The 14151-nt window shown below is 38.2% G+C and overlaps 1 protein-coding gene across 3 annotated transcripts; it reads right to left on the bottom strand.

Annotated features, from left to right (window-relative positions):
* Positions 1 to 5235: 5235 nt before the first annotated feature.
* On the bottom strand, positions 5236 to 12190 carry SULT1C4 (sulfotransferase family 1C member 4). Of its 3 annotated transcripts, none has more exons than XM_038155448.1 (8): positions 12056 to 12190; positions 11054 to 11230; positions 9293 to 9430; positions 7917 to 8014; positions 7483 to 7609; positions 6142 to 6236; positions 5751 to 5931; positions 5236 to 5597 (listed from the first exon to the last, which is right to left on the bottom strand). In XM_038155448.1, the coding sequence occupies exons 2-8, from the start codon at positions 11217 to 11219 to the stop codon at positions 5485 to 5487; spliced, it is 918 nt and encodes a 305-aa protein (XP_038011376.1). In that variant the 5' UTR covers positions 11220 to 11230; positions 12056 to 12190; the 3' UTR covers positions 5236 to 5484. The 3 variants fall into 3 exon arrangements, with proteins under 3 accessions (XP_038011376.1, XP_038011359.1, XP_038011367.1); XM_038155431.1 differs by lacking the exon at positions 12056 to 12190 and adding an exon at positions 11689 to 11777; XM_038155439.1 differs by lacking the exon at positions 12056 to 12190 and adding an exon at positions 11705 to 11763.
* Positions 12191 to 14151: the final 1961 nt, after the last annotated feature.

Raw genomic sequence — 14151 nt, 5'->3', positions numbered from 1 at the left:
GAAAAGAATCTTGGTTAGGGAACGGTAAAAGAATTTGAAAAGTTTCTAGAATAACTATAAGAAAACTGATTGAGGATTTTGTCTGTTGATTGTTTCAGTTTATTAAAATAAAATGCAAGTTGCTCTGAATTTTGTGGGGAAAAATGTTGATTTGTACCTGCAATAGTCTGATAAAGTTTTCTTAAATAATTTATGAGTTGTGTCTTACTATCTAGAAGGAGACAGTAAGCTGATACATAATAATAAGTGCAGCTAATTTGAGACAAGGTAAGTGAGAAAAACAAGAATAATTTACATAGTCCATATATCCCATGATTTTATTATCTTTGTAAAATATAATTAATTCATCTTTTAAAATAGCATTGTCTATGTAAAACAAGATTGCCTAGAGATTTATGGGATGTGTTGGGGCAGAGCATAATAAATTTCCAATTCTGCTTTCGTTGAGAAGCCAAGTCCCACAGGGCTGTAATTAGTCCTTACATCAAGGCAGGGTACAAATACTTGTTCACTGTCATTGGAATTATTAGACCTGCAAGAATTTTCTGAAGAGCACAGAATGAGAAAATGCCTGTAATTTTGCTATTGGGGAATGTGTTTTTGGCATAAAGGAGCAGATGCTTTAAATACTTACCACTGTAGAATCTGTCTTTGCGACAAGTTCTGACGATTGCAGACTCTGTTTTGACCCATGCTGGGCCAGTCAGAGTTCTTGGTTTGAGCTGCTTCTATGCCTTTTTTACATGCCAGCTTAATATAAAGGAAAACAACATATGAATTCATAGAATGATCACTATTCTCCTCTGTTTGGAAACCTAAAGCACACCCCCTGTGCAGACGAACTGCAAGTTATTTGGCTGACTATGGCCATTTTGTTGGGTTAAGGTTCAGTAGGTTCCCACAGGAGTGGAATGGTACAGTGAAAAAAAGAGATATTTATCTCAGGATCATTTTGTGTATGAAGGATTTGGTTAGGTGTTAAAACATTAGTTGTATATACAGTCCTTAATTCTGGTCTAAATCTGTAATAGGAAACAGAGGTGGGTAGTTTGGTGTTCTCACCAGCAAAAGCCAACAAGCCTTTTGATAAATTAATCTAAAACTCACACAAGGAACCATTTTGTTTCCACACCTGGTATGAAGTCTGGCTACAAAAGACTGTTCTATTGTAAACAGCACATTGAGAACCTTTAATTGCACGCAGAGATAGTAGCAAATGTGTTACTGCTGAGTGTTATTGGTACAATAACAAATTACTGTGAATCAAAAGGCCCAATTTTAACAAATTTTAAAAAATTAGTTACCTTAATTTTTAGGTCCCTGACCTAAGATTCTACCTGTATTTATATTGCCTGTACCACAGCAGGAGCCAGTGTAGCTTGCTTTTGACATGATGCCTCTGTCTCCACAGTCATGGTAGATGGATATGATTCTACTGGGAGCCTTCAGTTCAGAAGGCAGTCTGAGCTCACACAGCTGATAGATACCAACTGCCCTTGCAGCAGCCTATGCCAAAGCCCTTCTGCAAAAGAATCCTTGAGTAATTTGCTTCTTTGACATTAACCACTGGGTGCTGCTGAATGATGGTTTTTCTGATCTACCTACACAGTGCTTGGTCTGGAGGGCAGGCAGAGCCTTGTTTGTTATCCAGCCTAAGCCCATTACTTTCAGTCTGGCAGCACAGTTTGGCTGCATCTTAGAAGTATGAAGGGTTTAACTCTCAATGTGCCTCTAGGCTCACCTGCAGCCTACACTGAGACCTTGCAGCAGTCATTGAGGATGTGAGGGAAATGAAAGCTTCAGTCCAGGCTTAAAATATGTTAATGCACTTCTGAAAAATGCCAGAATTAATAATTAACCTTGTTATCAACGTAAAACACTTTATGAACATGTTGATATAAACCATTAATGTAAAATATGATATCCATATCCTGTATGGATAGGGCAAATTACATAAAATTTATTTCCTCTGCATGGTCTGTTTTCCAAACAGAGAGACAAACAGAGACTTTCAGTTCAAGTATGAAGCAGATCATCTGCAGTTAGATTAATGGAAAGGAAAGCAGCATCCCTCTGTCTTTGGGAGGAATGCTAGCTAGGAAAATAGAACAGCTCCCTTCTCTGATTATTTCTTCAATTTTTTTGGAGCTCTGTGCTTCTTTCATTCTCTTTCACAAATGGTTGCATTCCAAGTGAAGATGTCTCCCCTAGCTGCTATTGACAGCCAAGCTCAAGGGGGAATATGACTGTTCTAGGACTAATACAGCAGTGTCTTTAAACAGTCTGTATTGAAGCAGGAATCTTTAGTCTTTCCTATGGGAGGATTTGTTTTGGTAGTTGTTAATGCAGAGCTGCAAAACAGAACCACATGAACAGTTAACATGTATTAATCAACACTGACCCTGAAACATTTTTTAGAGATGAATAACAAAGTTTCTGTACTATCAAAACCCAGCAGGGGCGCTTTCTTCTAAAAGAAGAAACAAGCAGAATCAAAGAAGTTGCTGTGGGATTGCACTAGCTAAACTGACACAAGTCTTGTTAAACTGACATTGAAGATGTTGCATCTGAGAAGGTTAGTAAAGCTGTGCATCTGGGTAACTGGATGAAAATAAAGCATGGATATATTTTCAGGACTTATGTCTAATATATTTCTGTACAGTTTTATCTCCACAATAAACAGAATTATGTGTTTGCATCAGAAGTGTGACAATAGTTTAAATTATTTGAAATAATTTGGCTGTACACATGAAATCTTCTTCTGCAGGTGCTCATTCATTTACAGTGTCTTACGTAAAAATATATTAAATCTCTTACCAACTTTTGTCGGTATTAGTAAAAAATCTCCATATACATAATTTAAAGCTCTTCTGTACATAACAACTGTCAGACCTAAAGATATGGAAGTTAAAGGCACTCTAGATGAGGGCGCCCTCCAGAAGCATATGCCCAGAAGCATATGCACAATTCTATTGACATACAGTCAAAATAGGCACAAAACCATGGTAGAATCTATGACCTTTGAGGGATGCATACAACCCATTAACCTTTTATCCAAATTTTCTTCATAACTACAGGTCAAGTAGTTTTCAAGTAATTTTCACTGGTAACAATAAACTACTCCCTGTAGTTTCACACTAGTGAACATTTTGCGAATCATGATTGAATCTATAAGCTGTTCTCTCAGCTACGGTGGCTTGAGAAGGCATAAAAAGCAGAAAGTCTCCACTTTTCTATCCTGCTGCCAGCTATATTTTGTCAAAATAGTTAAGATTCCTGTCTCTGAATATACAGAAAGATAATATCAATAGCATGAGAAAAGCTACTTCTTATGTAGCCACACACCAAGTGTTTGTTTCTCCCCTTTTGTATTCTAGGACTGCAATATGACCTGTGGTACTTCTTATCTGTTGTTTATAGCAGCTGAATTGTAGCTGGGTGAAAAGTTACCTGAGGAAGTGAGAGCAAAGGTGACTTTCCCAATGTGATACTAGTCCCTTATAATAGGGTGCCTCTATGCTTGCAGTTGCTGTGCAACTCCCTTTTCAAATAAGGCTTCAGCCACTGTCAGCATTTTGCTTTTCTGATAGTTTTGAGATTTCAAGGGAGGAGCAAGCAGGTCATCTGTATGACCTTTTGTACAGCACTGCTCATAAAATGTCACCAAGCTACTGAGTTAAGCATGTTTTCCATTTACTGATACCTCTTGTGGCACTGAATGAGGATTAGATTGACAAACTGTGCTGACTCATGTGGTTTCATAGAGCAACGCAAGAGAGTGGAAATATCTGAAAGAGCAGGCAACATCTTTTCTTCATACTAGTGAGACAGTAAATCAAGTTAATCATAAACAAAACCCAAACAAGTAGCAGAAAGCTCCTCAAGCTGGTATTTAGCCTTGCTGTGATGAACAGCAGTGCCTCTGACAGATAATTTTTTCTCGGGTAGTCATGTTACTGAGACATCCTTTGTTTATGGGCAGGAATCTGTGGACCTGAAGTTAAAAAAAATAATAAATTATACTAATGTAGTAAATACATGCTTCCAGTTTCAGTGATTCCTGCATTTTTGGGGAAAATTCTGTGGGCCAGGACAATGTAACTCCTACATTTACCAGACAACTTTTTGTTTATTTTCAAATTGATGCAAGGTATTGCTGCCCTTTATGATTGCATTCGCTTTAGATATGTGCTGCCCTTTATGACTGCATTAATGACTGCAATATGTGGATTAAATTAGTAGCCTGAAATGAGCTTTGCATTTGACAGCTGCTCATAGTGCTACACCTTTTTAGCTTACTTTTAACTCTCCACAAGCCAAAGAGAAAATATCCCCAGCAAACATTTTTTGTATTAAATTTGACTAAACGAGACTAAGACAGTACTTTCCTTTAGCTGCTGTAATCTGCGTTCTGTTCCCTCTAACATTCAGAATGCAAACTCAGTTAAGCAGGAAGTCTTTTGTGGCCTTTTTTGCATGCCAACTCCATGATGGCACTTTAAATCCAAAAGTGGATTGGTTTCAGTTGCCTATAATTAAACAGGTTATGAATTGCTTTAGTTAATTTTGCAGAAGCTCAAAGCAAGGCTGTAGTTACGGTACTAATGCTAAAGCAGAACTGGTTTTTATTTTCCAGTATCTACCAGACCCTATTGCAACTAAGAGCTCTCAACAAGATGTTTATATATTTGATTGAGAGTAAGGTAAAGGAGAAGGCAATGACATGAAGTATCTGATGAACACTTCTGCAACAGTGAAGAGGGAGGTGGCATTTGCAGCCTTGACTATCCACCTGGTTCATGCCAGAATTTTCCAATTGTTAAGAGAACACTATGATATCCAGTTCAGAAGGCAAATGTGAGATGCAATAAGGACCACTGTGCCCACAGCTAGACTGTAAATAAATGCCTCTATATAGCCCCTCAGCAATTTTTATCAAAAGAAGTAATAGGTGTTTGGTGTTTTTGGAAATGTTGCTTTCATTTCAACAGCATTTCTTATGTTTGACTTAAAATGAGAGAAGATAAAACAATTTATTCTACTTTGTGCACTTCTGTTCCCCGCTTTATACTTGACCACCTTTAAATTTATATATTGTTATTAATTGATTAATGTTCATACAACCTGTTGTATTCTTTTAACAACTTTTTTCCTGTTGGCTCCTAGTTTCTGTTAGAGTTTGATTTGAAAATGCCAGCAATATCAACTGCAGTTTTACAAAGATCAAAACCCACAGCATGTCTGAAATATTTTTATTAATGCTGAAAGTAACTGTGGTGGGGGTGACTGAGAATTGTCCAGTGGAGTTATTTTCTTGAGGGAGATTTAAACTTTGGCAAAATTTGGGCACTTTCCCAATAATGAAAAATCAGTGATGTGTGAAAGGAAGATCTTGGAATCTTAGGGACACTGGCATTTTGTGAAAGAAAAACAAAATATGTAACACGGGAAAGACTGAAGATCATAAATTTCAATTGCAAGTAATTACAATTCCATGCGAAAAACAAGAGAGGTATCAGACATCTTCTTCTTATAATCTTCATCAAATTTCTCATTCTGTGCCACAGTGAAATGATTCTTCCAGTCTGCAACGGTCCCTAAGAAACGACAAAGGAAAAAAAGAGAAAAGATTGATTTACCAGTATTACCTGAAGCTCATTATCAGCAACTTATTGGATACTTCAATGCTTATTTCAAAACTGACAGAATGACAACCAGACAGGGTTGATGTCAGTGACAAACCTCAGTACCTTTTCTCATGAATGGGGAAATGGAATGATCCATTATTCCTTGGAAGTCTTTAGTGTAGTTTGCCATGGGATTTTCCTTCATTACCTCAAACGAGGTGTTATGGACTATTTTGTTTAGAACCTCCTGACTCAGATCCTTCTCCAGGAACTTTGCAATCTTCTCAATTTCTCGCTTTGGATTCTGCAGAGACAATTACATGGGATAAGACACTGAGCTAGGAAAAGCAAAGAAATCAAACATCATGTGAGAGCTGCAATTCTCACATAGAGAAGATCAAGTTACTGTATGGATTACTGATGCTGGCATCATAATATAAAACTGTTCCTTGTAATTAGTATCTGCTAGACTTACAGATTTCAGAGCTGTATAAACATATGTTCAGCCTTTTACCTCCTTCATATCTTCATAGAAGAGATAGAGTATACGGTGCTTATCTTTTGCCTTCCACCATCCTTTTACGTGGTCGTACCAGGAGCCCCAGAGGACTGAAAAAGAAGTAACATCAGCAGCAGCTATAAATGCTGATTGTGTCTTTAACACATGTGGCACTCATGTTTGCCTCTTAACCAGTACCTGTGAATTTCCAAGCTGGTTTTGAATCAGTATGGCTATGATAATAAGCACTGCTGTGCTCTGTGTTTATTACAGCATTTTTGCTATTAATCCCTCAGGTTTATGGGTGCTCAGAAGAGGATTCAGGTATAACTTCAGAGGGCAACAAATGCAGATGCATTATAGTCAATGGAAACACACATTTCCAGTACTCATTTGATCATCTGGACAAGGCTTGTCTTAATTAGCCCTGCTTTGAGCAGGGCAGGGGTTGGGAACATATGAACAAAAAAAAAAAAAAAATCCATTCCAGCTTGCATTATTCTATGATTCTACCTGGTTTCAATATTTGCTATGCTATCAGAAATGCCTGATTCTCTAGAGCAAGTGTCAAAATTACTAGCTAAGACAGAAGTAAATGCATTCTATATTTCTCCACTGGGACAGATAGCTGAGCTGGTCAAACACAAGACATAAGATCACCTTTGGGCATGTGATTCTCATGCTGGTCCAGACAGTGGTATCTCTAGGCTTACATGGTGGCAAAAATATTAATGACCTAAGGAAGCTATAATGACTCAAACTGTAAACTGCCATCCACTTGACCAGGTTTTGTTTCTTGGATATCCTGTGATATCAGCACATCTTTTAGAAAGGGAGGAATCTGTGTCTGGGGTTGCCTTCTCTTAGTTAGATAACTGCCTTTGTTCAGATGCCTGATTTTTGCATACATAAATTTAGGTACAAAGACTCCCTTATCTTGAATTCACACTGCACATTTCTAGCAAAATTAACTCTCCACTTCTTTTTTAAATTTAAGATTTTATCAAAGTTTATAGTAAGACCAGTTAAACCATTGGTCCTTTTCAAATGGCTTATTTTAATCTCAGAGAGAAGAGATGAAGCCTGAAAATTGTCATATATATTTTTGAATTATAAAAGAATAAAGATTAGTGTTCATATTATTTCCCAAAATGGGAGCATAAAGATAGATTTCATCCTTTAGGTAATAATAAAAATCTGTGAATGAAGAAAAGTTATGATTGAAACACCTTCAGCAGATATCCTTCCACAGCATCTCTGCCCAGGATTTCAAACCATAACTGAAATTAAAAAAATCAATCCTGTGCATTCTTAAAATGATCAAAATCTCTTATACAACTGATTGCAGTTAATCACCTTTTCCAGTCATGAATTTCTCCACAAACTCCTCCCAGGTTCCTGGATCAGGCAATCCTTTATTCATTCTGTGGAAGTGGTAGTATGACACCAGGTTGTCTTTTGCATTTCTTGCCACATAGATTATCTTTATTGATATGAAAAGAGAAAGAAATTAACTTGCACATACAAATATAGATATTGAGCATCTCCTGGAGTTTTCTCTTAGAGCTTGCTGGTAGAGATTTAAGAGGTTTTTTTCTTTGAAGTTGCCATTTTCTAAAATCCAGCTCTGGTAACTTAGTCATGACTTTAGATTCCCATAGACTTCATACATTAAAGGGAAAATATTTTTTAAGAACTTTTGATTTCCCAGTGATTCTGGAAAACATATTCTGCCCTGGTTTATGTCACTTTCTATGTCCATGAGGTAGAATAGGGCTCTTCAGCCTTACCTTACAGTTTTGTTCCCAGAAGGATGGAGGCAGCAGCTGCACGGGCAGATGAGTTTTCATTGTTCGTGGAGATGGCATGGCTTCAGCTAACTCCACACCTGTGGGTTGTTTAATTATGAAAAGTTATTCTCTAAATTGCACTAGCACTTCTTTCCTATGCTCACACATGTGATTGTGACTGTGACTTTCCAGCAGTTCACCTTGCATTGATCATTCATCTCCAAAGCACTTACTAGCAGGATAACATATACAACATTACATAAGCATCTTCAATATTTCTAGAGAAAATTTGACCTGTGTATTTGAGTAGAAAAGGGGAAACATTGATTTATGTATTTTTTGCTTTCTTGGGCCCATACCTAACTCCTTCTCTCCAAGGGATAATGAAGAATACTGATTTCTATTTATCCAACCAAAGATTTTCCTTTGCAATATTTAGTGGACTCCTTCCACCTTATAGGTAAGAAATTTTAGTTTCTTTCTAGGGTAAAAGAATATGATGGCTGACTAGACTTTGTGGATAGCACATAAAGAGAAACTAGGAGAATGACAGTGGATTTTCAGTAGCTATGGATGTATGGGACTACTTGGGAATATCTGGTGATATTTGGAGATGTGTTATCTCCTCCCCTTCCCCTTTTAAACATCTATCATGACCTCCAAAATTTTTTCCCTGTCATCATCTATCATCCTCTGTTATCTATAATGTTTTTGTCTCTTTCTGTGACAACACAGTCTAGTTTAGAAGAGAAAAAGTAGCACTTCTCCAGAGTTAGTCAAGCTTTTTAGCTTCAGATGCGAGAGTCTGACTTAATGATTTGTGTGGAAATGCAGCTCTTGCTGAGGGAGACTTTTGTAAGAAACTGCAAGCCAGTGAAACCTGCTGGTTGCCTGAATGTTTCATAGCTTGTTTAGATGACTGGACCCTAGAACTGAGCAGCAGTTACTTGAAACAGTAGCAAAACCACTAAAAACATTATGCACCTCTCAGAAATAGGTCCATGCCATATGTTTCTCTTCCATACAGCCTGTAATCTCAGAATGGCGTTCAATTGCCCCGATGCCCCATTCAATTGCCATTATATACATATCTGCTGCTGGGTTAGATACTGTGGAGTATCAAGCACAGCTTCAGACACTACTACAAAACATCATGGTCTTCAGTAGCACCTGAAGCAATCCCATCTGCCAGCCTTGCAGCACCTTGAGTAGCACTAGATGTTTACGTTAAAGCACCTGAACTGGTCCTTAATAGCCAAAAAATGGTGCTTAGCTAGAAAGAGCAAAGCAAGTGGGACCTTTTCCAGGAAACTTGTGGCATCAACACTATGTGCTTGTTTTGTTTAGTTTTTTTAAAAAATAGAAATAATATTCACCTGAGTAACGTGCAGATGCAGGCTCTGCGAAAAACCACTCGAGGAAAGGATGGCGTTTGTAAGTAGTCTCACGTTTACACTTCTCAGTATCTCCATTTTGTTGAACCATATCCACTATCTCCTGTGTCCACGTGGTACCTGAAAATGTCAAATGTTTAGATGTTTCCCTCCAGGATAGCCAAGAGTTTCTTCTACTAGGGCACTGAAAGCCAGAAGGATGGACTCTGTGCTAATGAGGGAAAGAATAGTATAGAAAATAATAGACAAAATGGAAAAAGAGTATAATACAGGCAAAATGCCTAATTAAGCAACAAAGGTAAATCTCAAAGCTCAGTTCAGGAATTCCATTTTAGACAGACTTCTTGCCTAAAGAAATAAGTCCCCACACCAGTATGAAAAAAATACTGGGATAAACTCACTATTGTTGGGAGAATATTATTTGCAGAGGAATGAAACTCCCTCCTTTAATCTCTCACAAAAAATCAGGTATTTAATTTTCATACTGAATTTGAGTAAAAAAAATGCAATACCTGAACTTCAAGTGAGTTAAAATTGCATACAGTTTGAAAATATAAAGAAGTGGCAGTATTTGCAAAGTCTCCATTTGAAACATGTTAATAGAAGTCTGTACAACATTTCATCTGCCTGAGTGACTGCAACATTTGTAAGAGTTACAGTATAGTGTATCTCATGTGTCTCTTTTCTTTTATAGCTGTCATTTCTGTGTCAACCACATCTCCTCTGAGGTACTGTGGCAGGTCAGCTAGAGAACAGGCTAAGGGATAAATTGGAAAGCAATTTAGGCAGGAGATTCAGCCCTTCTTAAGATGCTTGTGTTGTGCATCACATACAGATATGACATAATGACAAATGGAATCCAAACTTTATTTATTTTCAGTTTAGTGGCTGGAAGGTTGTATCCCAGTTAGATAAAATAATGTGGTTTTACCTTTAGTATACAGGTAGTAAATCAAAAGCTTTCAGGTTTTACAAAATTAATGGCAGGGTTTTTTGTTAAAAACATTTTTTCCCCTACTGACCAAAAAAAAAAAAAAAAAAAGCCCTAAAAATTGTTGCTAATTCAAATAATTATTTTTTATGACGATCAAATTCTCCCATATCTGTTCCTGAATCTCCAAAATTGTACATGTTTTTATTCATACAGAATATTTGTTATTAATTGTTTTCTTGTGTAGTAAGTGTAAAGGGTTTGATGAAGAGCAGAAATCTTGTCCAGTCACTGAGTAAAATGCCAGATAGCTAATATTAATGGTGGTATTTTTTTTTGTTGGTTGAAATTATTAAATGAATTTGGTTATTTTAAAGAATTAATCAATTGTCAGAAATCACTACCAGTTTACACAAAAAATCATTCCCCAAATACATAATATGTTCCATAGTCATACAGTTAGTTTCTATTATTTCTTAGTAATGATCACTTCTTTCTAGGCATTGTTAAATCACTACATATTGGTGGAAAACTCCTATTGTCACCATTAATATAAATGTATATAATCTCAGTTAAAGGTAACAATTATAGGTCATTAGACTTTGGCCATTTGTTCTTCAGTTGTAGCAGGTGGTTGTTGCATCTGCCAAAGAAGTCAGGAGTTACTAGTCACAGCTGACACAGCTTCATGTCTTTAAAATATGTCTAGTTTAGATTTAAACAAATATCAGTCACAATAAGAAAAACATATCTCAATCCCAACAATAAACACTATGCCAAACTTTTCTGTTCTGTTTCCTACCCACACCAACCTGCTTTTGCATAGGTTGCAATGAGCACATCATCAGGCTTGGCTTTGAAATTCCACACTTGGTCCCAAATGCTGGCAGTTGCTTGTGTGAGGAGAGCACCATCCAATTCAAATAACCCAGGTCGAACCATTGTCTCTTCCAGACTCAAATCTTTCATTTTATTCATGGCAATGAGAACTGCATGAAGAAAGGCTTAGAATTAAAGGCTCTGAAAAAAAATCTGAATTTACTCATCTTGAGGTCTGTCTTATTGACCAAATTCCATGTCCTCTGATTTCTTTTTTGCCATGATTTGGCATATCTGGATCCATATATGGACTCCTTAAAGCTGGATTGCATTTTCAGAAATGCATGGTGTGTTGCTAGTGGTAGTTTTCTGTGTCTCTAAAAATCACTCTGTTTAGTCAGATACAAGAAGAGAAAAAAGTCATATTCTCGTATCGAACATATTTATGTAAAATTCTGATGATTGGTATGAAGGCTTCTAAAGGCAAAAAAAAAGTAACCAGGGGTGTGATTCAAAAGAAGGGAGAGAATAACAGCAGGTAATGAAATCAGCATACAGGGCCTAACCCTTAATCTGTGAAGAAAATAAACAGAAACGCCTGCTAACACCCTTTGTGCCTTATACTCACAAGAATATTTGCAGACCTTTTCTGTGTTTCGTTCTGGGATCTCAGCACTCTTGGAACTCTTTGCTGTATTTTGAAATATGTTGCCCATAAATAACCTGAACTAGATTGATCATTAACTAAAGTTTGTTAGAATTTAATTAGGTGAATCAATCTGTTTTACAATAACTAGTTACTGATTTCTGAATTTCTCTAGGGAGACCTCTTAAGCATAATTTTCAGAGCTCCAGAGTCTGGTCAGAAGAAAGGTGTACTTAAAGGGAGGCTATAGAAATAATCTCAACTAAAAATATCATCCAGAAAAAAAGACATTTCAATCCCAACAGCAAACATTGCTAGAATATTTTCTTTAGTTTTCTTGTTTACTCACATCAATTTCATACAGATTCAGCTGAGCGGAGTGAGATGTTGGATTGGTGGCTGGGCAGTCACTCAAGAAATTTTTAAAAAATGAAGGTAAAAGAAACTTGCCAGAGAATTTTTCCAGCTTAAATGTCTTCAGTCCTTGGCTGAAGTTGATAACTATGCAGGAAGTTCAGGCACAAGTAGGTTGAAAACTTGTGTGGGTGGAGTTTCCATTCTTCCTATCAGTATGAGGAGAGTAAAGGAGAAGTGCAGCAGCAACGAACAGCTGAGCACTTTTTCTGGCATGGTTTGTGAAATCCTTTCTAATCCTGTGAAAGAAAAACACTTGGAATTCTCATGTAAAGTGTGATTCTTTACTGGCAACAACATAAAATGTCAGGCAATCGCTCTAGCAAGATTGTTATTTTGTCTCTCTCATTGTCAGCAGTCTTGGAATAATTTATTTTCTTCCTAATATCTAATATAAATTGCAAAGATCCTGTGTGTACAGGCAAAGGAAAAAACATTCCAAAAATTTTATTCTCTACTTCCCATCAGTAGGTGATCCAGCCACCTCCCAGGAAGCAGGGCTTCAGTCCACAGATGGTTGCTGTATGTAAGCCTACTGCACTTATACTTACTAGCACTATGGGGATGCTATGGGGAAAATTAACTCTATCTTATGGATCGGGCATCCCCCATTTCTCTGGGCAGCCTGTCCCACTGTCTCACTACCCTCACAGTTAAGAATTTCTTCCTAACAACTGATCTAAACCTACTCTCTTTCAGTTTTAAGCCCCCTTGTCCTGTCACTCTATGCCCTTGTCAAAAGCCTCTCTCCGTCTTTCTTGTAGATTCCCCTCAGGTACCACATGGCTGCAGTTGGGTCACCCTGAAGCCTTCTCTTCTCCAGACAGAGCAATTCCAGTTCCCTCAGCCTTTCCTTATAGGAGAGGTGCTCCATCTCTCTGATTGTCTTGGTGGCCTCCTCTGGACTCGCTCTGACAGGTCCATGTCCTTCCTGTGCTGGGGACCCCAGAGCTGGATGCAGCTCCTGGTGGGGTCTCACCAGTGCGGAGTAGAGAGGCAGAATCACCTTCCTGAATGCACTTCCCGGCCTCCTCTGGATGCAGCTGAGGACACATTCGGCTTTCTGGGCTGCAAGTCCACATTGCTGGGTCACGTCCAGACTCTCATCCATCAGCACTCCCCAAGTCCTTCTTCCCAGGGCTACTCTCCATCTGTTCATCCCCATCCAGCCTGTATTGATACTGGGAGATGCCCCAACCCAAGTGTGGCACCTTGTGCTTGGTCTTGTTAAATCTCATGAGATTCCCATGGGCCCACTTCTCAAGCCTTGTCCAGATTCCACTGGATGGCATCCTGTCCTTCAGATGTGTCAACAGCACCACTCAGCTTTGTGTCATCTACAAAGTTGCTGAGGGTGCACTCAATCCTTTGTCATTAATGAAGATCTTAAATAACCCTGGTCCCAGTATGGATTTCTGAGAGACTTTACTTTTCACTGATGTCCATCAGGACTCTGAGCCACTGACCACTACAATCTGGATGCTACTGTCCAACCACTTTCTTATCCATCTAACTGTTCACCCATCTAATCCAACTCTCTTCAATTTACAGAGAAGGATTTTGGTGGGGACTGTGTTAAAACTTATGTTTACATAAGTCCAGATAAATGACATCTGTGACCTTTCCCTTTTCCACTGATATGGTCACTCTGTTAGAGCATACATGTTGGTCAGGCAGGGCTTGCCCTTGGTGAAGTCATTCCAGCTAATTCCTAATTCCAGCTGATTCCCTAATCAACTCCCTGTCCTCCATGTGCCTGAGCACAACTTCTATACAGGTTGGTTCTATACAGTTCCCAGGGTCTTCCTTTCTGCACTTTTTAAAGACAGGTACAATTTTGTCCTTTTCCCAGTCACCTGAGACTTCACCTGACTGCCATGGAGAGTGGCTTGGCAACTGCATCAGCCACTTCTGTTAGGATTCTGGGATGTATCTCTGGGTCCCATGGACTTTAGGTTCAGATTCCTAAGATAGTAATGAACCTGATTTTTCCTTACAGTGGAAGGGACTTTGTTCCCTCAGTTCCCATCT

This window comes from Motacilla alba, chromosome 1 (assembly GCF_015832195.1).
Source record: "Motacilla alba alba isolate MOTALB_02 chromosome 1, Motacilla_alba_V1.0_pri, whole genome shotgun sequence".
In the NCBI taxonomy this organism is placed as follows: Eukaryota; Metazoa; Chordata; class Aves; order Passeriformes; family Motacillidae; genus Motacilla; species Motacilla alba.
This window is presented reverse-complemented; position numbering and strand designations above follow the sequence as displayed.